At 50.1% G+C, this 23,930-nt stretch overlaps 9 protein-coding genes across 9 annotated transcripts; 4 read left to right on the forward strand and 5 right to left on the reverse strand.

Annotated features, from left to right (window-relative positions):
• The first annotated feature begins 1,137 nt into the window (after nt 1-1,137).
• PHATRDRAFT_48359 (predicted protein) lies at nt 1,138-2,024 on the forward strand. The gene is made up of 2 exons (XM_002182761.1): nt 1,138-1,457; nt 1,537-2,024. Exons 1-2 carry the CDS (start codon nt 1,193-1,195, stop codon nt 1,926-1,928), a joined length of 657 nt encoding a protein of 218 aa, XP_002182797.1. The 5' UTR covers nt 1,138-1,192; the 3' UTR covers nt 1,929-2,024.
• Nucleotides 2,025-2,392: 368 nt separating this feature from the next.
• DDB1 (damage-specific DNA binding protein 1) lies at nt 2,393-7,002 on the reverse strand. The gene is made up of 8 exons (XM_002182886.1): nt 6,858-7,002; nt 6,332-6,712; nt 5,982-6,268; nt 4,815-5,936; nt 4,713-4,775; nt 3,425-4,577; nt 2,996-3,319; nt 2,393-2,890 (listed from the first exon to the last, which is right to left on the reverse strand). The coding sequence occupies exons 1-8, from the start codon at nt 6,963-6,965 to the stop codon at nt 2,474-2,476; spliced, it is 3,855 nt and encodes a 1,284-aa protein (XP_002182922.1). The 5' UTR covers nt 6,966-7,002; the 3' UTR covers nt 2,393-2,473.
• Nucleotides 7,003-7,538: 536 nt separating this feature from the next.
• On the forward strand, nt 7,539-9,380 carry PHATRDRAFT_48361 (predicted protein). The gene is made up of 2 exons (XM_002182762.1): nt 7,539-8,517; nt 8,607-9,380. Exons 1-2 carry the CDS (start codon nt 7,802-7,804, stop codon nt 9,253-9,255), a joined length of 1,365 nt encoding a protein of 454 aa, XP_002182798.1. The 5' UTR covers nt 7,539-7,801; the 3' UTR covers nt 9,256-9,380.
• PHATRDRAFT_48362 (predicted protein) lies at nt 9,355-11,577 on the reverse strand. Its single transcript, XM_002182887.1, has one exon. It carries the CDS (start codon nt 11,252-11,254, stop codon nt 9,386-9,388), a length of 1,869 nt encoding a protein of 622 aa, XP_002182923.1. The 5' UTR covers nt 11,255-11,577; the 3' UTR covers nt 9,355-9,385.
• Nucleotides 11,578-11,618: 41 nt separating this feature from the next.
• On the reverse strand, nt 11,619-12,758 carry PHATRDRAFT_14983 (predicted protein; the record flags this gene model as incomplete). The annotated part of the gene is made up of 1 exon (XM_002182888.1): nt 11,619-12,758. A coding segment is annotated over one exon (1,140 nt), but the record flags the coding sequence as incomplete, so codon positions are not given.
• Nucleotides 12,759-13,885: 1,127 nt separating this feature from the next.
• PHATRDRAFT_48364 (predicted protein) lies at nt 13,886-15,110 on the forward strand (the record flags this gene model as incomplete). Its single annotated transcript, XM_002182763.1, has 1 exon — nt 13,886-15,110. The coding sequence occupies one exon, from the start codon at nt 13,886-13,888 to the stop codon at nt 14,891-14,893; it is 1,008 nt and encodes a 335-aa protein (XP_002182799.1). The 3' UTR covers nt 14,894-15,110.
• A 207-nt stretch (nt 15,111-15,317) lies between these two features.
• On the reverse strand, nt 15,318-15,968 carry PHATRDRAFT_38802 (predicted protein; the record flags this gene model as incomplete). Its single annotated transcript, XM_002182889.1, has 1 exon — nt 15,318-15,968. The coding sequence occupies one exon, from the start codon at nt 15,966-15,968 to the stop codon at nt 15,318-15,320; it is 651 nt and encodes a 216-aa protein (XP_002182925.1).
• Nucleotides 15,969-16,918: 950 nt separating this feature from the next.
• On the reverse strand, nt 16,919-17,482 carry PHATRDRAFT_38803 (predicted protein; the record flags this gene model as incomplete). The annotated part of the gene is made up of 1 exon (XM_002182890.1): nt 16,919-17,482. The coding sequence occupies one exon, from the start codon at nt 17,480-17,482 to the stop codon at nt 16,919-16,921; it is 564 nt and encodes a 187-aa protein (XP_002182926.1).
• A 982-nt stretch (nt 17,483-18,464) lies between these two features.
• Nucleotides 18,465-21,058, forward strand: PHATRDRAFT_48365 (predicted protein; the record flags this gene model as incomplete). Its single annotated transcript, XM_002182764.1, has 2 exons — nt 18,465-19,885; nt 19,966-21,058. The coding sequence occupies 2 exons, from the start codon at nt 18,465-18,467 to the stop codon at nt 20,798-20,800; spliced, it is 2,256 nt and encodes a 751-aa protein (XP_002182800.1). The 3' UTR covers nt 20,801-21,058.
• Between the last annotated feature and the right edge of the window lie 2,872 nt (nt 21,059-23,930).

Genomic DNA, 23,930 nt, shown 5'->3' on the forward strand with positions numbered 1-23,930 from the left:
CGACTATAAATAAAATGAAAATATCACGATAAGATCAGTCGTCTCAAATTTGATGTGCCGCTTTGTCTGTTTTCTCAGGCATAAATTCGAAGGGGGCCGGTTCGAAGCGATTACGGATGCAGTGAATAAACGTTTCAATGAATCATTCATTCAAGGATTAAATCTAAACCGCAATCCAGAGGCTCAACGGGTCATCGGACTCGCCTTCGGCGTTGGCAATTCCAATCCAACCGGGGTACGCTTTTGATTGATCGACTTACATTAAATCATGATATGCACATGACTGCGGCTTATGCAATAGTGAACTCAAAAACTCGTTCTAAAGGGAAGCCATCTCACAGTCTAGTGCCTGTATTTATATAGCAATATGCCGAGGAATCTAGAGAATGATCCCCAGAATTTGCTTCCACTCTTCTCTCATTTTCTGTCCCAACGGCATCATACTGGCTCTTCTTTCTCTGGTGCATTCACCCTGTGCTTTTTGTCAAGCTGGGTTTGCTAGAATTTCCCGAAAAAAAAAACACTTACATCAACTTCTAGCTCTGCATTTCCTGTCCATAAAGCGGTTGTAGAATGTTTTGCTTCACAGTTAGTGGATTTAGCCGCAGTAAAAAGGTCAATGATTTGTAATTACAGGTACCTGTAAGATAAACAAGCCAATTTATCTTTTAGTTCTTAAAGGGTGTGCAATGCGCTGGTTGTCGATTTCAAGGGGAAGAAGTTTACTACTAGCTACTTTGAGTGAGGTGTTGACTGTGAATTGCCTTATGCTTTGCTCAAAATATGATAATATGGTCTGCAATCTATTCTAAAAGTCAAACATTCGAAAAGCTTGTAGACTTGCGGGTACCAAATAAGTAGTATCGTTCGATAGACAGACTCGCAGTCAATTGAAGAGTTACCAGTAAATCGGAATCGTAAGTCTGTCAGTGCTCCGCTGCAGGCGGACGACCAGCGGACCAAGCTTTAGAAGTAGAGTTTCGCGCATCTCAAAACGCATACGTGTTGGATGCGCTGCTGACTGTGAGCAAGACTGGAGAGCCCTGGCAACATGGACAAACGATGGGATACCAACTAACAGGTACGACTCGGGAAGTCGATCGACGGCTTTCCGGGAAGTATATTCAAAGTGCGCATCGATCTCTTTTTCAAATTCCTCCCAAATCTCTCATACCTTTCCAACGTTACTATCATGTTTTTTCGTAACCTAGTGCTGACGGCCCTTTTTGCGATGGGCGCGGAGCAGCAAGTCGCGGCTTGGTCCTCTCCGTTGTCGCGTCGTCAGGCTTTTCAAGCGGCAACTTCAGCGGCCGTCATCGGCGTGTCGTCGACTATAGCGGGACATCCAGTACAAGCCTATCCTTCAGATGAAACGCCTCGTGTGGCGACTCGTATGGGAGGCTTACTAGAAGCTTTCCAGGACGGCCCTCGAGGATTTCGTATCATGATACCTTCCGGTATGTTTCACGCGCATACCTGCTTTCTAGGTTTGTACCGTAGCTATACTGCCTTACTCTGAATATTGTTGCTTCATAGGTTGGAATAAGTTTGAAGGTGAAGTCGGCGCTTACGACGTCAAATGGCAGGACTTGGTGGATCCCAGTGAGAACGTCAAGATCAGCAGCACACCGGTCAAGTCCACGACAGAATCAGTCGCCGCTCTGGGCGATGACGTGCAAGCTCTGGGTCTCAAACTGGCGGAGAAACGCAACGCCAAGCTGATTTCGGCGAGCGAGCGCTTGACTGAGGGGATCCTATTTTATAATTTTGATTTTGCTATTAAGGATGGAACTCATCAGCTGCTGCAGTTGTGTGTTGGCAAGGGGCGCCTCTGGAGTTTGGATGCCAACTCGAAAGAAAAGCGTTGGGATAAGCGAGAAGAAATGTACAGCAACGTCCTGGCTAGTTTCATTCCTCGGCTCAATTAAATGATTTCTGTGGCTTTCTTTCATCTCGAACGAATGAGCGGTGCAATATATTTTACTGGCTACAAAAATAAGTCTAAAGCAAACATGGACTTCCTGAAAACGAGTATGTAGTGCAAAGTGAGAGAGTCTCGTTTTCTTGTTATCCACAGTAAGTCGTAAAAAGGCGAGTAGCGACACAACAAAACAAGTGCCTAATCGCGCCATGGCAACTGATGGCAAGTTTCTTTTGCATTCAGCTTTCGTAGCGCGAAGGCCTGGTGATCGCAGCATAGAGTCTGATGTTCAGAATCTCGTGTTCCTACACCTGGCGAGAACAGGAGAAAAGTAGGACGCCGGGAGTCGCAAACAAAAAAGAATCCCACGTCGACACTGATATCAGTGTCTGCAGACCGATGCTGTGGCCGTTAGACTAAAAGCTCGTGAAAGAGACAGTCCGGAGACGATTGGCGGTGATCCCTTTTGCTGACCCTTCTTTTGCATCTCAAGGGCCGCACAACACGCTATAATGTATAGGTAGGTATAGATCGCATAACTTGTTGTAGTACTCAATGAAGCATTGTCATCTCCTCTACCATCGCTAAAACGTCGTCAATAGACAGCTCGGATCGCTCTTCGAGGTTGATCCTGTCGGTGTCCTTGGAACTATCATTGTTCTCGTCAGACCTTGAGTTCGCGAAATCATCCACTTCCCACCCGCCGTCCCGATTCATTTCAGCCACAACTGCCTCCATCGTCCTTCGATCCAAATCCAAAAATGTCTCAACTAGATCGCCATCAACAAAACCATGCGCGGGATGAACACGGAGCTCAGCTTGGCAAGATCTGTATAGCTGATGAGAGAAACCGCCCACAGGCTGAATCGTTTTGGCAATTGCTCTTTCCAGCGTGATAAAGAAAGCAGCAGTTCTCCCGTCCAAGCCCAGGATAACCCCTAGAGAGCCTTCTACTGTTCCGAACAAAGTCTGACTTCCAGTTATCACAACAGGGCGACAAACTCTAGCCGGAGAGCTAGCTTTAGCAGAAGAGTCAGAGACTTTCTTCTTCTGGGGAGTGGTTGTCCTTCGCACGGCCCTCCGGCTTGATGTGGTGGAGTTGGAAGAGACCGGCATGACAAGACTGCCACTCATAAATTTGTTGCACATTTCTCCTAGGTGAAACTCTCCAATGTTATCCAATCGACAGCGAATCTCTTCACTGGTAGCAGCCTTGTTGCGTCGAAGGCAGAAAAGATTGTTCCAGTTTTCGGCACCAATGTACACGTCGTCCGTAAGCATTTCCACCGCGGTCGTCCAGTTTGGGTTGAAGTCTCGCGCAACTTCCTCAAGAGTTTCATGTTGAGGGTAGTACTGCATTAAGCTAACTGACCTCATCAAGTCTCCCACAATTGCCAGCTTTTCTTCTGGATCTTGTTTGATGTTTGCTCCAGAAGGAATATTGTCTTTGGTGCCCTCACCCATAGTCATTGGGTTTGCCAAAGATGGACTATTGTCCGTCACAGGTTTCGCTCGGCTTTTCACAAACAAGCTCACTATGTGTCCATGGTGCCCGATTCCCACGTACTCTAGCCGCAAGACACCACAATCCGCAACAATCTGCACAACATGTGTTTTGGAATTGACAGTACACAAAAAATTGCCGTCGTAGAACTGGCAAATACTGTAGACACCGCCTTGCGTCGACATTTCCGTAATCTGTCGCACTGCACGTGTGCTGGTTGGCGTCCCGGAAGCCTCGTCCGCTTGGCAAGAATAGACAAGAATGCGACCACGACTTGGCTCATCTTCGTCTGGCATTGCGTATGCGGTACCAACCAGCAAAAACGGCCTATGTACGGGTTGGTCCGATTGATCTCCGTCAGACGGAATCCGTAGCGTGGCGTACACCATTGACAATATCATTTCAAATGGTTCGAGATCCACTCGATGGATATCATCGAAATTGGCGTCATCCATAAAACGAATGCAGTTGCCCATGTTCGCCTCGTCCCCACCCAAACTGAATTGCTTGATACCGCTTTCGATACAGCCTACGGCGAACAATCGACCGTCGGCACAATGAACGATTCGACAGGGAGCCATTCCTAGTCGACAAGTTGTGACGTGAAGCTTTTGAATGTCGTCAATGATCCCCATACGCAGAAACGAATCGTCCGCCACGCACAACGAATAGCGTTGACTTCCGCCAGTTGCCGAATCGAACAATAGTGATGACGAGAATGGTGTCGCAACATTGACCACAATACTTTGCTGCGAAGGAGGTCGGCTGACATCGTCTTCCTCCTCGTCGTCACCGGCTGAGAGGTTGACGTTGGAATAGCATAGCTTTGGATTGAACTGGTTTGCAGAAATTCCACCGACACCTGCCAAGTAGATAACTGTAGGACGATCTCCAGTCGCTAGGACGCACGTTCCGCCCTGCTCAGTACATAATGGAACGAGATCGATTCGCTGCGTTCCTAAACAGACTTCTTTCTTTGACTGCACGAAAATTGATGCACCCCGTTCGACAACCGCAAACGAAATCAGTGTACCGTCTCCGAGACCAACAAACAACATATTCACACCAGAACCAGTGGACGAAAGTGAAGTTGATGTTGATGTGGTATTGCCGGATGTGCCGCTGGAAAAGTCCAACGTTATCAAACAGAGGCTACGTGCCATCATGTTGTTCCGATTTCTATGAGACGGACTCGCCAAGGAGCTTGTGGTGTCGCTGACCAAATCCTCGTCTTCGTCCGTACTTAGATGTATCTTGAGGAGCTCTTCCAATCCATCGTCTAGCGACAAGAGACGGACCGTGAAATCGTCCCACAAGCCGACGGCTAGAAAACTGCTCGTGTGTGATGTGCTTTTTCTTACGTCATTGTCCACATCCATGGCGTCCGACGCAGCAAAGGGATTCAAGTTCAAACAACTGACTTCGCGTTCCATTTGCTGCCCCGAACATTCCCGGATCTTCCCTTCTTCTATCTTCAAATAAAGCACCTTTCCGCCATTGAGGGCAACTGCTATTTGTCCAGCTTCGTTGGCTGTGCCCACAGTAATGGCCGCCCCGGATGGGACGAGCCACGTGTCCAACACGGCCTCCATTGTGGCGAATCGCACTTCCCCTTCTGTGATTTGAAGCAGACCATTCTGGTGCGCTTGGACGTTACCGACGTATAGCGTTGCACAGGATGACTTCAGGCCGATAAGAAAAACTTCTTCCAGAGTGCCTCCCGGAGCAACATCGCCTTCTTTCTCGTCTTGAGACATGTCATCCATTGTCGTCACTCCTAGTACGCGTGTTTCGTGCACGAACGATTGTACCAGATACGTATCGTCAACATCGGCAAACGATCGTCGCAAGCTCCATACGTTTTGTATGCCGGGAATTTCGACCGCCGCTGATTCATTCATGCCAATTCCGTTACGAATTAAACGGAGTGAACCCGATTTGGATGAACCCGACGCTGTCACGACTTGGGATTGAGACGGACCGTGAATTCCCTCAGTCTGGCCAAGCCCACCACCGCCCGGAGCAGTCGGAACGAGATCAAAATCTAAAATGGGTCCGAGATGCGTATACTCTTCCACTACACTGAGGTAGGATGATTCGGCTCCAACCATGTCTTCTTCGTCTTCGACGTCGACAATGGGCTCGTCGTGTATTTGAATAAGCTGCGGATCGCCCAAGGTGGACCCAACAAAGACGAGACCTTCCCGTAAATAGGCGATAGACGTTGCCAATGTACAGGAACCCAACGTGTCTATTTGGAGTGCCACGACCTTATCGACCACGAGCACAATGGTGACCATGTGCAGATTGCCAAACTCATCGGCCAGTAAGTATCGGGGCAAGCCACCGTTGGGATCGGCGGGCAATTCTTCCACACACAGATGGAGTGCCTGTGGAATAGGCACGACCTTGGTTACATTGTTATTGATAAAGGTAAGTTGGCGTTGACCTACCACCAGCACTCCGCCAGAACGATGTTTGGCGGGAGCGAAATCCGGTGGGGCTTCCGCGCTCGCTGCGGGAGCGGCCGCGGCCGCCACCGTCTTGGGCGGCAACGGGACGGGGATAATCAACGACGATCCGCCATCGACGTTGGATTTTTGTAACCATTCGGTAGCAGCCGGTGCCGAGGAGGATCCGTACAGAAATATATTTTTGCGTTTCCAATTGATGACGTGCGACGTGATGTGCTGTGCCCCGCGAGCATCCTGGTGCAAGACTGCTAGTTGGGGCAAGGCTTCGAAGGGTATTTGCAAAAAGGCCAGGTGCAGAATGGTACGTTCTTCGATACGGCAATGAAATGGCGTCCCCAAAAGCTGTTGCGACGCGAGTGTACGGGTACTCTGGGTCGACGTCGACGTCTCGTCTTGCTTGGAAGGTTTCGGACGCATGTATTCCAAATTCACGGGAATGATCGTGAGGAGACCATCATAGACGTGTAGCGCAATACAACGGTGAAAATGATCAATCGCTACGATTGGTCCCGATTCCGCTTCTTGTCCCAAAACTGCGTGTTCCTGACTCTGCAAGGTTCCCGAAGCCAGGGTCACGAGGGGATAGGCCGCAGACCCGCTGTTCGTTCGATCGTAGGCGAGGACCGCGTATTGCTGCCGCGCCGTCAGCACGAATACGTAGGATGTGTCACTACCGTGAACCTTGAAGGGGACGAGACCCACAATGCGACCGTTAATGGGGACACTGGCGAGGATAGGAAAGGGTGAAAGCCCTTCCGTCGTCGTGCGCAGCTGACGGACTTCGAGACGGCGCGATTTGGCGACCAATACGTCCTGCCGAACGAGAAAAAAAAGAAATTGTTTCCGATTAGGTACAGAGCATACAATACATGGCGTAGGTTTTGATTGTTACTGGACCAGGAAACAATAGCGCACGATTGCTGGAAAGTAACACGAGCACGAGCAGCATCATACTCACTAGCGAAAAGGGTGACGTAAAGTTGCATTTCGCCGTCAACAAAACCCCTCCCGGCGGATGTGCGGTCACCACGTAGTGCGCCGCTTCCTTCTTGGTAGAAGCACTCATGGACAGACAGTCGAAGAGAGACAATCGCCAAAGATGCCGTGGACTAGGGACGGTTGTACAAAAACCACGACCAGTGCGCTTGGCTGGTCGCAGGGACCCCCTACCCCTTCCCACCCACGCTGTTCTCGGTGGCAGCCATGGTCGAGTCTCTTCCGGCGACTCGCAGTCGAAAGCCCGCCTCGGTTGTCAGGCGTACTAGGGTAGGGTAGGATAGGGCGAGTGGGAACAAGGCGGGAAATTTGCTTACTGTTAGCGCTTCCCGTGCATGCCATTCATTTTTCATTGGCTTAGTTGTGTCTGTATGTCTACGTTGGTAGTGAGGCATATTAGGTAGATATTTTGTTTGCTCTCAGTGTCGCCAAGTACCCCGAACCGTGGGAATAGTGGTGCAGACGAATCCGGTTCCTGTGCTGTTGACACCGGAATCGGGAGCGATGAGAACCCCGTGTCGCTCCCCGCACTGACTCTCTCCCTTTTTCTGCGAAGAGCTAAATCGAGCGCGCGTTCGAGTACCCAGCAGTCGGAAGGGTTGCGAACACTTGTTCGGTGGGATCCGTCGGCCTTCTCATCGTCACTTACAGTTGCCTAACCATCTCGAAGGAACAACCGCCCCCATCCATTCCCTCGCAAGAGTCTCCAGACACTCTCGAGTGCATGCCTGCATGCCTGTGCTAGTAACGTATTCGTAAAGAGTACTCTGTAGTTCGTTTCGCTAACGAAACGTACCGCGCGTGCTTGCTCTCTCTCGATCTGCAATTGCTTGATTGTTGCGAGGGACTCCCGACCGACGGGGTGTCCCCGAGCTTGGTATTTGTTTGACAAGAGTCGTACCCATCATGAGCGACGAAGAGCAACATCCTCCCCACGCTCCGGCACACCACGGTTCTACCGCGACGAATGCATCGAGTGGTGCGTCACGACGCACGGACGCCGTCCCCCTGGCGGCCAACACTGCGTACTGGAACAATCCTCCCACGGCCGTTGCCACCAACAATGCGAGACTCGGAATTGGGCGCGAGCCACCACAATCACCGGCGGCTGGGGCGGGTGCTTCTGCGGCGGTGGATTCCACGAGGCACAGAGGACGTTCCGCTCCGATTGTGACGAGGGATATACCCTCGTCGCCACTCGTGACTCCTCCCGGAGCCCGCCATCGACAAGGACCCGACAGTTTGGCAGCGGTCCGTACGGAAGCGGCCATCACCAACGCGCAGGCTCCTTTTCATCGCCGACAGCCTACCACGGAAGATGCCGTGCATGATCCCACGCGTGGAGAGGACGAAGGTACGCTTACCGATGCGGGAAAGAAAATACCGAAACAGGGTGTACCGCACGTATATCACGATTTCGCACAAGTGCGGCCCGACGCGGATCCCATGATGATCGTCCGGAAAAAGACTGGAGGAGTCACTCAGCCATTTCCCGAAAAGCTACACGAAATGCTGGATTCGGAAACTTCTCCAGCAGCGCAAGCCGTTGTCTCCTGGCTTCCCCACGGGAGAGCCTTTGTGGTTCGGAAGCCCAAGGAATTTACCTCCAAGATTATGCCAACGTACGTATAGAATTGATTGTGATTTGTACTTTAGTTGTACCGTGCTGAAATCGCACTCCGTGTGTGTACCTCTCTTTTTTCGTTTGCAGCTACTTCCGCCAAACCAAGTTGACTAGCTTTCAGCGTCAATTGAATTTATACGGCTTTCGTCGGATCACCCAGGGAGCCGATGCTGGTGCTTACTACCATGAACTCTTTTTGAGGGGACGGCCTTCTCTTAGTCAACGCATGGTCCGACAAAAAGTGAAAGGTACCGGTCACAAGCAACCCGCGGATGCGTCGAGCGAACCGAACTTATACGCACTCCCAGCCGTACACCCAGAGTTTACAGTTGACGATGGCAATCCCGTGAGCGCTGGAGCGATCACTGCGTCCCACGTGACGGGGCAGGTGCCCGGTGTTTACTCGAGTACAAGTCCACGATTTACTACGGCTCCTCCCGCTGTGCAACTGGACTCCAGTTTGGTGGCCTCGCCGAGTCTTCACGGAGCAGCGCACTTACTGCACGGGATTTCGACCGGTTTGCACCCTCGGCACGCATTGCCACCAACACCCTTTTCCGGGCAAACTCCGTCTACCATGCCAGGATTCGGAGCCAACAATGACGGCAATACTGACAATAGCAACACAAGGGGGACAGCCAGTAACGAAAGTAGCAGCAATGGTCGATACCGACGACAATCTCGACATTACAACCCAGCGAGCTTTCTCCAGCCATCCGCTACGGATCAGGTCTAATGCCGTCAGGGTTTGGGAATCATCGAACCAAGTTCGTGACTTTTTTTTGCATAGTATGCATCCGCAAGCTAATTCATCAATTGTATAGTGTTTCTGGGATCAGATTTAGAAAGGCGTCAGCAGATATAGTTTAGATTTCTACCATATTTTGACCAGCGTTTGATATTGCAGCGTTTCCGTAACCAGGCGTTCGCGGCAAGTCCTCCACGACGTGATACGTCTCTTCGCTCACAGCTGAGGCCAAAGCCGATGAGGGCTGACTTGGGAGCGCCCACGGCTCTGGCCTCGCTGTTGGTGGCTCTCCGGCGGCCGTATCGTCAATACCTACATGCCTCGCTGTACCGGCTTCCAAAAAGTACTCCGGCGCGGGCTCAGAATAAGCGACCGTACAATCCATCGTCTCGTCATTATATCGTCTGACAATGCCCAAAAGTGGTCGCCATCGATGTTTCGGTGTTGCTTCGTGCTGCAAAGATGTCTCCCAACCCAAAAAGACTTCGGAAGAAGTGCCTGAGGATTGAGGGAAAATAGGAGTATCCGAGTTTACTGAAGACTGTGTTGAAGGAGAATCCGGAACATCGAGCAAGTCCTCGCCATTAATAGAAAATGTTGAAATAGGCTCGGGAGTTCCGCACCATGTTCTCGCATCAAACACAGGATTCATTATCCAAGAGACCCAGCCATCCCGGTCTCGGATAGTTGACGGAGTTGCGACGGCGGCCACTCTTGCTTCTTCTCTGGTGCTCTGAATTTGTTTAGCTTGTTCCTCTTCCGTGGTCCAGGAATCGTCATCGTTGTCCTCTCCATCAAAATGAACTCTGCGGCCTCTCTTTACCTCCTCTTCCTTGCTATCCAGAGATGTAGAGAAGCGACCTGGCTTTAAAATAGACGAGCAACTCGCTGCAGTCGTAACTACTGACCGCTCGTCGATATCTGTGGAATTCTCCTCCTCTATAGAGAAGAGGCCACCTGGCTCGAACGAAATCTCATCAAATCCTTCGGACGAAGCGAAGCTGGCACTACAACCGGGGCCTTTCGCAATGCGACGCCTCAATCGTAATTTCAAAAACAAACCAATCACAAATCCAATGAAAAGCACGCTAGTGACGGATCCAGCGATTATGCCGCGCTTCTGAGAGCCCCCAGTCGCGGCCCGCGGTAAAATTACACTCAATGTCCCTATCGATGCTAAGTTTGGGTTCTCGGTAGGTGAATTCGAAGGTATAGGGTTTGCTACCAGAGTCGGCGAGGGAGATGGCTGCATCGGCCACAACGACTGCATTCCCGACGGTTGAGTACTTACGAGGGGCAGCGACATTGTAGAGGTTGCTGGTGCTCGAGAAGGAGTAATCAAAGGCTCCAGGGAAGACGTTGGTATACTCGGAATCCCGATGGTTGGATACACTGCTGGCGCGGCTGGCGCTTCCGGTGATATCAGATTCCTGCTACTTTCTTGTATTGATGGACAACGTAGCTTAGACAACGTGGCCAGGTTTGTTGGCAGTGATCCACTCAAGGAATTGCAATCCAGCCGAAGCTGGACCAGCTCACTCAAATAGTTCACTGTGGACGGTATTTTTCCTTCCAGACGAAGGTTCGTGAGCATCAAATGAGTAATCAACCCATTTGTGTTGCATTCGACTCCAGTAAAAGAGCAACAGTCCCCGATGATGGATGGCCATTCGGTAAACCAGTTGTGCAAAGGCCTGGAAATAGCTGAATACATCCGAAGTGATGTGAAAATATCGAGCAGTACTTGTCTTTGGCGTGTCCGTGCCAAATCTCTCGCCGACAAAGAAAACTTTTCCATTCGAGTCCAGTGAACAGGGTCCATGGCAAACAACTCACTAGGTGATAATGCGTGCGGGTCTGTGGCAATCGAGTTTCCGTTCTCGGCATCGGAAACGAGGCAAGTGATCCAGAAAACGAAAAGAATCGAAGCAAATAGATGAGTCGTCATTGCGAAAAAAATGTTGGTCAATGTACATTCATACGCCATGCAAGTATCAATGTCACTGGGTTATAACCAAAGCTGGCGACTTGTCGATGAGGGCAGCGGACTAAAGGTTGGACACGTTTGGTGGAGTCTCACACGATGGAGGTGCGGAAAATTCGTCGGAAAAGAGTAAGGCGGTCTGTTTCCATAAGAAGACATACACACTTGGAGAAATAGGTGCACGAAAGACCTGGCTCTCGGTTTTTAACAAGACCGCATTCTAAGACCATCTACCTCGCTTAGTAGCCGATGGCGGTTCAACTTCGTCCAAATTTGCAGCAACTCCGTCAGCATCCCAGTTCCCACCAAAACGTGGAGGGGCATCATCCCTTTTATGGTGCTCATATACTCCACTACCCGTTTTACGACTCTGGCGCGAGAGCTGGTCCAGCTCAGGTGTTATCTCTCGGTTTTCCCTTTCGAAAGATTTCCGCAAAACGAATGCAAAAGTACTATCCTTAGCCGTCAACAACGTGTAGGCCGATCCCGTTTGTTGACTGTCTTTCGACAACCGACCCGCCCGTCCAACTCGATGAACGTGCGCATCTAGATTCTTGGCGGGATCCATTGACAGCACTGTAGCGACATGGGGAATATCCAAGCCTCTGCCTGCCACATCTGTTCCAATCAAAACATCTACGTCACCTTTTGTGAAGGCCCGTAACGCTGCCTGACGATCGCTTTGGTGTTTGTCCCCGTGCAACGTTTCCACATTTATTTTGGGTAACTGCTCACGAACCCGCTTCGCCAAGACTTCGCATGCCTCACGTCTCGCCACAAACACCAGGGTGCGCCCCACCTGTTGCAAGGTCGGCAACAGTTCCAGCAAGAACTGAATCTTCGCAGAATCGTTCGGTAGAACGATGACGTGCTGTGCGACGTGGCTAGAGGCCTCTCCCGTTCGACCAACAGCAATTCGCACGTAGTCGACGTGCAACCATTCCCTCGCGACGACTTCGACCCGACGTCCCAAGGTCGCCGAGAACAGGAGCGTTTGTCGATCAGGCCGCACGTGGGCCAGTATCTTTCGTACTTGTGCTTCGAACCCCATGTGCAGCATCTTGTCGGCTTCGTCCAATACAATCATGGTGACGCGAGATAGACGCAACCCTTTTTTACCTGTAACTACATCTAGCAAACGGCCGGGAGTCGCGACTACGAGTTCTACGCCTCCCATTTTGTGAAGTTCCTGTTGCAGCAAGTACTTGCCCTGTCCACCAATAACAGTTTTGACACGCAGCCGTAAAGCCTTGGCAAATGGCTTGGCTTGGTTGGACACTTGGGTGGCTAGCTCTCGTGTTGGCACCAGAACGAGTGCCATGGGACCAGTCTCATCGTGCGGCAGCAGGGGTTCCTGTCGAATAATGTGACACAAAATGGGCCAAATAAAGGCGAGTGTTTTGCCCTGACCAGTAGCAGCGGTAACGAGTACGTCGCGACCGGCCATAATGACGGGTATGGTTTGGGCTTGGACCAATGTCGGTTCCGAATACCCTGCGCTGGCAATCGCAAGAGACAACGTGGCAGAGTTGTTGAATACTGCGTCAAATTGGGAAAAGTGCAGAAGCGGATCGACTAGAGCGCTACAGGCAACATTTTGAGCTCGTCTCCAGGCTTTACCAGCATCGGTACTGGTTGGATCCAGCAATGCCTTTGCAAAAGGCGCTGTTGAATGTTGAATCTCTATTTCGGGAAGCGCATCGAAACTATCGCGTTGACGTCCATCGACTTTGCTGGATGCGAGCAGATTATGTTGCGTTTCCAGGACATGCGTTTGTCGCGTTTCTTCCCAGTGTCCAGTCGCTTCTTCGGCACTATCCAAGTCCATGCGCGAAATTTTCGTGTGATTTTCAAAAACGGCCATACCCATCTCTTGCGTCTCCAGACTATTCATGTAAGCATCCAACGGATCAACGTTGTCCTCGTCCTCGTTGCCAGACTGGTGTGCCACTGCCGTATTCGCGGGCAAAATATGATCCTCGTGGAGGGCGTTTAAACTCAGTAACTGTGGTGACCGTCTCGTGTCGGATTCATTCTCCTCTTCGTCGCCGTCATCAAACCATCCCATTTGTGTGCTGTCTACCAATGAAGAGATGAATGAGCTCGCTTCTTTTGGAGTCACCCAAACGGCTTGATTGTCCCCCTGTACCAAACCGGAATGATGGAATTGGGGTCACGTTTTCCCCAACTCACGCTACCTTCGAAAACGTCGCGTGCCAGACGGTTGTCTCGCAGTCAAGTTGGTGTCCTATTGTCGTCGTGCCCAGCGCAAAACAGCAAAGGTTGAGATGATTTTCTCGGCGGAAAATACTTTTGTATTTCTGTTCACATTTTTGTAACTCGACTGCGGCTTTGTGAATCTCATACATTATGGCGATCGCAGGGCGGACCAAATCGTCACACTCGTGAATTGTACGAGGCGGGAATGAAGTTGAGGTCTTCGAAAATGGTCATTCTCTTCTTATTGTGACTTCATATGAGTACCTCCTGCCCCCGATACAAAACCAGCGACAATATGTTTCCACAAGAAGTGCTTACAGTCCTAACAATCCTAATTGTAAGCAATTGCTGCTCTCGGCTATGGTCTTTCCAACTGCGGTGAAGAGATAGGCAGCACCACCACAAGCTAATATCATGTCGTTACGGCCGCAAGCTTTTGGCGCTGACACCAGCAACAGTAGTATGTCGAATGGAAATCATGTGTTAACCGATGCCTCCGAAGGATCAGCGAGCGACGAAGCTCAACCGTTAAAGGTGCGTACAGGCAACGGCCGAGACCCATTCTTCCTGCTCGTAGATACTCTCCCGAAGATGAACAGCAAAACCTTGCTCAGAGATTTCCAGCGATTCTTGCTTTTTTTATTTCCCTTGCGGGAATTAAAGGTGGGGCCTGCCATGCGAAACACAACCTTTGCTAATCTTCTCTCTGAGGGAAGAACGTCTACAACGCACGTCATCCGTATAATGTCTCGAGCGCACACTCCTGCACGACTTAACCTTTGCTTTCTCTTTTTTTTCCACACCGGGCAGGCCGCCCGCGTACCGTCTCTGTCGTCTTCGGAGCGCGTGAACGTCCCGGTGGGGCACTGGCGAGACAGTATTTGGGATATCTTTCGACTCGGGTACTGTCACAGCTCGATGTGGACGAGTTGTTGTTGTACGCTGGTTGGTGCCGGGCAGGTAGCAACCCGTCTACACTTGACGTATCGGGGAGAACCAGGAAGGCCTTCCGTCACGAGTCTCGCCTTTCGGAAACTCGTATCCATTGTTCTGTCCTTTTGGGTGACCAGGTTGATAATGTTGATGATAATTACCGTATTGGACCCCAACGTGGACAGCCTCGAGTGGGTGGAGCCTCCAACATCCTACTACGTCTTTTGTGCCATTGACGATTTGCTGGCCTACATTTATTTGGGTTTCACGGTGCTGGTGCTCCGGAATTTGCGATCGCACGTCCGCAGTGCCTACGCCATTCCGGAAGAGGGGTACTGCGTAGGTGGCTGCGAAGATACCTGCTGTAGTTTGACGTGTCCTTGCCTGGTGATTGGACAGCTTCTAAGGCACACAGCCGACTACGAATCGTACGGGGCTCGGGGCTGCTCCGCTACCGGCTTGGTGGGACACGCTCCCTCTATTGTATAAACAGAAAGTACTCGAACATACACAACCGTATCGGTGGTCCCCTGGATCGTTCCGACACGAGCGCAACAGCCTGGGGGCTTGGGGGATGAGTTTCTACACTCAGACTGCCGCGACGACGGCATTCTCTGCTAGAAGCGACGGGTAGAGAATCATGACAGGGACAAACAGAGGTATACAACACACTACACGTAAACTAGCGACATTTGTCAAGTAGTCGAGAACCGTTGTCCATCTAGAACAAAACATTAAGACTAAGGATGACTCTGGTTTACTCACTCACTCACGGCACGGACGGACTGGCAAAAAGGTTGCCAGTCGAGAGTCTTGCCGTACAGCGATCTGTATCCGTTTGCAGTAGTTGACAGGAGCATACAATGCCCCATACTGTAAACCACACTCGCGCCACGTCGGACTACGAATTGTTTCAGGATCGTGATTGTCCGCCGAGCCGGTTGCGCTTGATTGTTTTCCGAACGTATTCGACTTTGGCGTCTTCTTCGTACAGTAAAAGATGTTGGCGTTCGAGTTGGGCTTCCTTCAGAATCGCACTCACCGACTGCAGCTGTCGCCCTATATCTCGTCCGTGCTCCCAGAGTTCCTCGACTTCGGAAGCGTCCAACTGGGCAATGCGACTTAAACTGGTTACGCGGTGGGACTCGTTCTCCTGCAGGGATCGATACATTTGTAGGTTGACGAGGAAGATCACGAACGATAGCAAGAGACCAAGCAGACTGAGTGTTCGCATTGCGGAAGCTTTGGATTTCACCCCCACGGACGGCGTAACCGCAGTGTCCGGACAGTCGCTATACAGATTGCGCATTGACAATGCTACCAGCTTTTGCTTGCCACGGGGATCATCGTGTAGAATGGGGATTGTGCTGGAACTGGAAAAGGGCGATTGCATTTTGGGGCTTGCTGTGCGCTGCGGCAGCACGAATTGACGATCGTCGGAGCTACGCCAGGAAGGTCTACCGGAATGCGTGTCGTCAAGTTGCGATGGCAACGTCGTATCCGGATGGTTTGACGTCGGGGTCGGCGGCGGGGAGGAGCCAGCGGAATACGAAAAAGGTGGCATAGTGGTCGGCACCAAACGACAACGTTACCGAAGATTCAGAGTTTCCACTGCTTTGAGATAAGAGCAGAGGCGAGTCGAAATCGGTTGCCCGGAAGGAAGGGCTACGGTGGCGATAGCCAAGGGCAAAATGGGGGTGGGCGGGCTTTACGTGGAGTCTACTGTTATGTTGTAACTGAAACCAAAATGTCAATGTACGCCAATACATCAGAGTCACGGACGTGATTAGCATTGGTCTCCAAACCTAAAGCCGCGGTATTCGAGTTGTCTTGGAGTCGCGTTTCAAGGTCGTGTTTTCTGTCAGTCTATATATTTTTTCGTCGTGGGCACTTAGTTAGTAATCCATCAAAATTCGATGATAAACACATGAAATACGAAGGTTCATTTAAGGAGAGAGCAAAACGAATTATTGCTAATTACTGTTTCTCCGTTTCGGGCATAGTTGTATATCTATGGTTTCGCCATCAAGACAGTACCATAGGTTTGACGTTCCCGTTTGAGATCGACGAGAGTTTAGACTCGTCAGACAATTCCGTCGCATCGAAACCTGTTGTCGTGTAGTTAGTCTTACTATCGTGTCCTGTCTACGGGGAAAAGACCCTACCATCAACTCGTGAGGTTCCCGTGAAAGGGCTAGGCTTTGCCATGTGTTGGCAACCGGATAGGTCATCGTTCGAGACGGAAGTTTAGGCTATGAACGTAGTGGTAAGCCCACCAAATAGTCTAGATACATTTGCGATTCTCGTCCAGAAGGAGTCTCCGTGGAAAGACTGTAACTATTGGCTATGAACCGCACCGTTCAAAATAGTACAAAACAGTACTTTACAACAGCAAAGCAAGCCTTCACTGGAAAACCTTTTCCTTCACTCTAGCAAGAAGCTTGCGTTGGGACCTCGCGTGGGCAATCAAATTACGACAAACCAACTGACTACACCAGAAAACGTGCATTTACATTAGAACCGATTGTTGGTTCCGGCAAGCTGGGCGGCAGCCGCGACTTGTGAGGCTGGTAGTTTGAACTTTTTGACGATAGGTTTGTTCCACACTCGTTGCATCTGCATAGCCTGGATGGCTTGTTCTTTGGTCAACACAAACCGATGCCGTCTCGTATCTTCGTCCGGTGAGCTCTTTTTGGGTATGCGTATTTGTACTTCATCGGACAGTGGCGTCCTACCGGTTGTTGACTGGAAATCGGCAGCCCCGGCGTCTTTCCTTTTTTCTTTTCGTGCGGCAGCGACTGGTTGGACTATCGACTTGCGCATCGAGACCAGCAGATGCTCCGGATTCAAGTGGAAGGAATGCAGCATCTTGTCCTTTACCTTCTCTTTCATTTGATAATCGCGGTGCAGATCCTCTTTGAAACTTTCCAGCTCCTCTTCCATACGTCTGACCTTGTTACGCAAGGCCTTGCCGTGCTCCCAAAGCTGATCCACTTCCCGTGCCTCCAATTCCGTCGCCACACGCAAACCACTGTACGTGTCGTAGGTATTGTCGTTGAAACTCCAGAATAGTACCATGTTCATACTGAGGCTCGTCAATGAAAGAACCGGGAGCAACCAACGTATTGTGCTCCACGCAATAGGCGCGCTACGAGGATACGGTTGACTAAGGGGTTTGGTCGACAACATTGTCACCAAGGCTGTTGCTTGCTTGCTCGTTGGTCAGGCCAAAAAGGTTCCACTCGAAAGACGAGGATCTCGGGGTTGTAAAGTGGACACTGGACGCGGGCCACCGCCGATGGGAGAGCGACATTCACTGTCCACAACAAGGCCACCGTACGGGAGCGTGGTATTCCTTTCTATAAGAAAGCAAAAGGATTAATCCCGTGATCGGAAGCGGTCTTATCGAACGACAAACTCTTGAGTCACAAAGCTTGATTCCGAGGCATAATCAGGGCATTCTACAGTCCCGTTTGGATTTCGTTTCTATAAATAGACACCGTATTTGAATTAATCTAGCTATTGAATAAGCTATGGCCCTTGTGTATCGTCCTATGCGGTTGGGCCATAAATTATCCAATTGATTCCCGAGAGGCTGGTAGTACTCAGGACTGACGGAGTGAACGCATTGACCTAGTGTACGACCAAGACAGGGGGTTCTCTGGGCTGTTATGGTCCAGTCCTGGCTTCTGGACTGTTCGAAGCCTTCGAGGACGGAGAAATGCTTTGTGGAAAATACGATATTCTAAGTTCCTTATTCCTTGTTACAGGGTACAAGCCAAACCAAAAATCCGTTACGTGACGCGCCGCAATTTGAAATCTTGGCGGAAGGCCGTGTTCCAATTCCCTCGTTTGGCGAGAACGTTCGAGATCACGATGGATCGCATTTTTCAAGGAAAACGGATACTCCCGCAGAATTCACCACAGCTTATCTGCTGTATTTCACGGTCTGCCTTGTATTCTGCCAAAACCCATTGTTGTGATTTAGATTCCAGCAGCCTGACACACCGCAATTGATCGTGCTATTGGACCTTTCCCAAAGATACCTTGGCTCTGTATCATGCTGTCGGCGCTCCAGTCGTCGCGTCGTCCCGATAGCAGCGAAAGCGCTTCCTTGGGACCTTCTTCGACCCTTGGAAACGTTTCACACGGCTTTCGCTCCCGATTCGAGATGCTATTCTACCCAGAAAACTCGCCTCTTTCGGACCAAGGCTTTCATACTAAACAGGAAGATATTCAGGCTTGCCTTCGAGGCAAGGTTGACGAAAGTACCGGCAACGAAATGGTGAATCTTTGGCAACTTCGCGAACTCTCGTTGTCGAAAGGAGGGTTATTGAGTGCCGATCTACGCAAGCGCGCTTGGCCTACGCTCTTGGCTTGTCACGAACAAGTCTTTCCGGAGCTTGCCCAGCAAGACGACTATGTTGCGCCCCGTCGCGTTCAGCCCGATCCAGGCAACATACGATCCCTCCAACACGATGTGAGTCAAACCATCTGGAACGTGCAGGATTGTCTGGTCGCTTCGAGACAACATCGACAAATACAAAACGAAAAAATGGATCGCTTCCTAGAGGAACAACGCCAGCAAAGTCAAAAGAAGGTCACCTTTGCACCATCGTTGGTTCAGGCCAGTCCGAAGCCGCATACTCCAGCACCAAAAGCTCCCGAAACACCTCCGGTAGTCATAGCGACGTCGTCGCCAGCTTCCGGGGCCCGAGCTCATCAGGATGATACCACCAGTGTTCTTTCGCACGATGACAGCGCTACTGGGTTGTTTGACGATTCGTCTTGGTCGGTGCGCACGCACGAAACGGCCTTTACTCTCAGCAGCAGGGTAATTCGCTGGCGCAAGGCGTCGTCTCAAGAACAGAAGATTCTATACAATGTCATATCGTCCGTACTTCAGACAGGGCCACCCATTCACGGCAATGATGAAGTATACTTCCACTACAATGGTCTACAAGACCTTACGGCCCTACTACTCATCAATCTCGAGTCCCCATCCCTGACAAGTATCGTCTTGGAAAAATTGGCACGATGGCATTTGCGAGATGCTTTGCGTCCGGATAGGAGCCACATTGAAATTGTATTGGAATGTTGTTTTATGCCTCTGTTAGAGTCAGTGGATTCTGGTCTGTACAACCATCTTGTCAATAAAGGTTTGACCTTGCCCAGCTTTGCTACACAATGGATAGCATGCTGGTTTGCCCAGGATATTCCGGATGCGCCCATGGCGTCGCGGTTTTTGGATGCCTTTATTGTAGGCCACGCATTGCTTCCACTTTATGTTGCTGTGGCGTTTGTTGCTTCTCACCGAGAGTGGATTTGGAGTGAATGTGAGAACCTGTCTTCGCTCTACGCAACGTTACGTGGCATTCCTTTTCGAGCGTTAACACATGGTTTGGATTTGCAAGACGAAGAAGATGTGCAGCAGGGAATGATGCGTGTCGAAAGAATCCTGGAGACGGCTCTTTTATATATGTAAGTGGCTCTCTTATGTTTGCGTATCGTCAATCATTTCATCTTCTGTTTCCAAATATTGCTGTTTTCTGCCCTTATAGGAAACGGCTGCCTCCTTCTGATCTCCTGGAAATATCGCGCAACCGCGTGGTCAGCGGTGAAGTCCTTGAACAAATCAGTACGATAAGCATGTTTGGTCCCGAAAATGTGCCAATTTTCGTAACGGGTCCGCACTCGCCAACCGACTATGCCGTCCTTCAGCAAGCAAAATGGTTTCGAACTAAACTTTCTCAACCAACATTTTCGCTTAAACAGATAGGAGGTGCTAAGAACGAAGAATTGCCTGGCCTGGCTAATTCGCCAACGTTAGAAGAAGAGGACGAACCCGAAGGAAGCCACACTCCAGGCCCCGAATCGTATACGTTGACTTGCGTGGCCTTGGGAATATCGAATGTGACCTCGTCCACTCGATCTCGCCGCGCACTAGGTTCACTCTGGATGCTCCTTTTTGTAGGGGTCTTGTTTGCTTATCTGGCAGTGGTTTTGCCTCCGCAATTCCACCTTTTTGGTACACAATCGACAGCTGTACCTTTGCATCTTTCGAGAGGATCAGAGCCAGATTCGCGACGAGCATCAGATCTGACCAATCCAAAACTTCAAGGGACTCTTGGTTTATCGCAATTGAAATTCACTTTCCAAGGATTCGCAACCAGTGTTGTCACTGAGAATGTTTTGATGGAAGGCGATTACAGCGACATGATCAAGGAAAGCAGAGCCTTGCCGAGTTTGTCATCGGTATTCAAAATTAATTGGTTCGCCGTTTTCCGTCAACAGTTCCACCTATTGCAAGCTGTTTGGCGTGATTTACTATCCCCCTTTCGTCATCGAAAAGCGTCAGCGGAATCTTCGAAAGAGGATTTAACTGCAAGCGGATAACAAGCCATAGAGGACTTATTGCGCTCGTTCGCTCAAAAAGCTACAGCGTGCGTTGCCCTCTCAACTCTTCACTGAAATGTGAGATGACATGCCGACTTGCTTACCAAACTATTTACAGTTAAGACTTCTCTACGCTGCGTTTGTTGTCAGAATTCGCGAAACATTTCTTATTGCGACAAATGATTGTAATAAAACCGTCCGTTGGGTCGATCAGACGAAATTCGACAAAAATATCATCAATCTATATAATGACACTCGAATATAGTTTATTGAATCCACGGGACTAGTGAAGATTCACCCGGCGTTTTGATGCCGCAAAATCTTCATTCCGTCGATCCTTGTACAGCGGAAAGGGTCGTGTTGGCTTTTTTCTGAATTTTGTGAGAACCACACGCACGCGTAGCACATACATTTATGCTGGTACACCAGCTCGAGGTATCAACTACCACCAACCACCCTGCTGCATTTCCAATGTTCGTATCGTAACGAAACTCGTCCGGTGGAACGGGAGTTGCAAGAAGACAACATCAACGAACATTATTTATCAACATCGTCCATTGACAGTGAATTGGTTTCACGTAAGCTTTCACTAGAAACGTGAAACCTTTCGCTTACGAGATTAACTCGTCCAATCATTAAGGTATTGCTGCCACGTCCTTTTTCCGAGACATCAGTTTCTGTGCTAACAAGTGTAAATTCCAAAACGCTGCACTTCTTCTTGCTTCCCTTTTCGTGCTTTCTGATTCGATTTTGCGGGATTTCGCTGGAGTGGGGATATTTCTCTCTCTTTTGATCGGAAAACGCTTACATGGTGCTCGTCTTGGCCGCGCTTTACACATATCATCAGTATTCGCAAGACGGGTCCGAAGCCGATACCGATACTGGCGCTTCTTCAACGCAACGTGTTCAAGTTTTGAAACGCCAAATTTCGACTCGTCTGCAGGACTTGGTAGGCCGAAGAAGCTCGTGTACGACGCCAGCGTCAGCAGAAGACGCGCAAGCCAATTGTATTGCACTACAAGGCCAACCTGCTTCTGATAGTAGTAAAAGTAGTAAGACGATGGAGCAACCGACGGCCGACGACGATCAATCCCCGATGGGTTCGCCCGATTTGGAAGGTTCACCTAGATTCCAGCGAACTATTATTGATGATGTGTATCGTGAAAACGTCAAAACCGAATGGATTGATGCAGTTTTTGGACCAAACTTTGACCGAGTAATGCCGCGGAAAGGAATGGGCTTATCCGGAATGGCGAGCTACCAAACGGTCACCTGCACAATCCCAAAGGGCTGCGAAGGCAACAAGGTGGGTTTGACGGTTTCGCGACTGGCGCTTGGCTTGTATGTGCGTGCGATTGAAGTTGGGTCGGAAGCATTCTATGCGGGTGTTCAGGAGAACTCGGTTCTGGTCTCAATCAACGGTATGGGTATTTTGGCGGAGGCTTCTAATCTAGCTCTAGAACGAATTTGGCAATATGAAGGGCATCATGCGGTTGAAACGGTGGACTTGGGCAAGGAGGCCCAGGACGGACCAAAAAGAATCCTTGAGCCGACTCGCCTGACCTTTATCCGCAACAGTTCGCTGTATACTGTGCTACTTTTGTCCAACCCGCCATGGGGAATTTCCTGGGCACCGTGCGGTAATTTCCCTTTGGTAAAGAGAGTATACGCACACGCTGCTACGGCGGGGATCCCTAAAGGTAGTTTGGTTGCCAAGATTAACAATCGCACTTTTAGAGAGATGGATCACGCTACTACGGCGTTGTATCTACGCGATTTGTTCCAGGACGGCAAAGAAATAACGATTACCTGCTGCTATACTCCAGCATCTGCCAAAACATCCTATATGGAGAAGCAGCTAGAGCTAAAATCGGCTGCACCGAAACCCAGATTCACCAAAAAAACGGAAGACGGTGTTGAAATCAAGTTTCATACGTTCGAGTCACTTTGTCACGCCGGCGGTTTTCAAAAAGAAACCTTGGCCCAAAAGGACGGGACTGCAGCAGAATTGGCGGAAATGGTAGCAGCCGGTCTTTCCCTTGCACCAAACGGAATGTCTACGCGGCGCCAGCTATTCGACGACGGGATTGTACACTCACGGACAAATCCGTATATTCGTTCATATAGTCGGTGTCCCAAGCTACCGAAAGAGCAACTGTTGGACGGCTGGAACGTTTTGGACGCGCTTCTGTTTTGTTTGCGATTAGATCAGGTCGACTACGACGAAAACCACTTGCTAGTTGCCTTGAGCAAGGCCTCGGAAGAGCCACAAGTGGAGTCTTTGCAGTACTTGACTAGTAGTCCTGCTGGGGCTCGCATGGTCGATGGCTTTCTGCAACAATTCATCTCGGTTATATGTTCGCCTTCGCTGTGTGCAGAGGAAGAGGAAGTCGAGGCGAAGAAAAATGCCAACGATGTCACTGCTATACTTTTAAAGCTATCACGAAAGGACGAAGGCTTTTGTCAAAAGCTATATTTTTTGTTGAGATCTTACATCTCTTCTTTTGAAAGTCGCCGACCGTCTGGAAACGAAGGATCTCGTAACTTGATGGCGATCATGCATTGTTTGGAATTGTTGCGATTTGCTGAAAACGAGCTGTCGGGCCAAACTCATAACTTACCTGAACCTCCATCTCCACCCCCGGGTATAGTCAGCGTGACGGATGATTCAGTCGCTTCCTCAGTCTCTACAGGCGCAACCGAACGTGGAGCGGCTTCGCTGGGTGCAATTCCTCTCCCGGAGACTCTTTCAGACGATCAAAAGCGGGCCTTTGCGTTTACTCGCAAGAAAAAGCCCATGCCCGTATCCAAAGCTATGTCTCCTAAGCAATCTCCTACGCCAGAGTTACCAAGGCGGCACGTCGTAACAGTTGAGGAGCCTCAAGAAATACTAGAGACAAAAGCTTTGTTCATAAAACATAGTCCATCAACTATGTATGACAAAATGTCCGAATTTCTCAGCGAACTTGACCGAATTTGTGCTACGGTGGAAGGTTCGCTGCAAAAGTCGTTCCGTCAAAAGATTGCGGACTGGGCTATGCAACCCTGGTCAGCAAGCAAGGATACAGCTTTAGCGCAAGTTACCCAGAACATGCGAGAATTTTTGCGGCAATCTATATCTGCATCTGAA

This window comes from Phaeodactylum tricornutum, chromosome 17 (genome assembly GCF_000150955.2).
Source record: "Phaeodactylum tricornutum CCAP 1055/1 chromosome 17, whole genome shotgun sequence".
NCBI classification, from domain to species: Eukaryota; Bacillariophyta; class Bacillariophyceae; order Surirellales; family Neidiaceae; genus Phaeodactylum; species Phaeodactylum tricornutum.

Excerpts from the sequence above, each read along its gene's own strand:
- PHATRDRAFT_48359 (XM_002182761.1), top strand. The coding sequence starts at position 1,193 with ATGTTTTTTCGTAACCTAGTGCTGACGGCCCTTTTTGCGATGGGCGCG. Across the intron at positions 1,458-1,536 it reads TCGTATCATGATACCTTCCG|GTTGGAATAAGTTTGAAGGT; the intron begins GTATGTTTCACG and ends GTTGCTTCATAG.
- DDB1 (XM_002182886.1), bottom strand. The coding sequence starts at position 6,965 with ATGAGTGCTTCTACCAAGAAGGAAGCGGCGCACTACGTGGTGACCGCA. Across the intron at positions 6,713-6,857 it reads TTACGTCACCCTTTTCGCTA|GACGTATTGGTCGCCAAATC; the intron begins GTGAGTATGATG and ends CTCGTTCGGCAG. Across the intron at positions 6,269-6,331 it reads GTCTCCTCACGATCATTCCC|AGTACCCGTACACTCGCGTC; the intron begins GTGAATTTGGAA and ends ACGTCGACCCAG.
- PHATRDRAFT_48361 (XM_002182762.1), top strand. The coding sequence starts at position 7,802 with ATGAGCGACGAAGAGCAACATCCTCCCCACGCTCCGGCACACCACGGT. Across the intron at positions 8,518-8,606 it reads ACCTCCAAGATTATGCCAAC|CTACTTCCGCCAAACCAAGT; the intron begins GTACGTATAGAA and ends TTTCGTTTGCAG.
- PHATRDRAFT_48362 (XM_002182887.1), bottom strand. The coding sequence starts at position 11,254 with ATGGCGTATGAATGTACATTGACCAACATTTTTTTCGCAATGACGACT.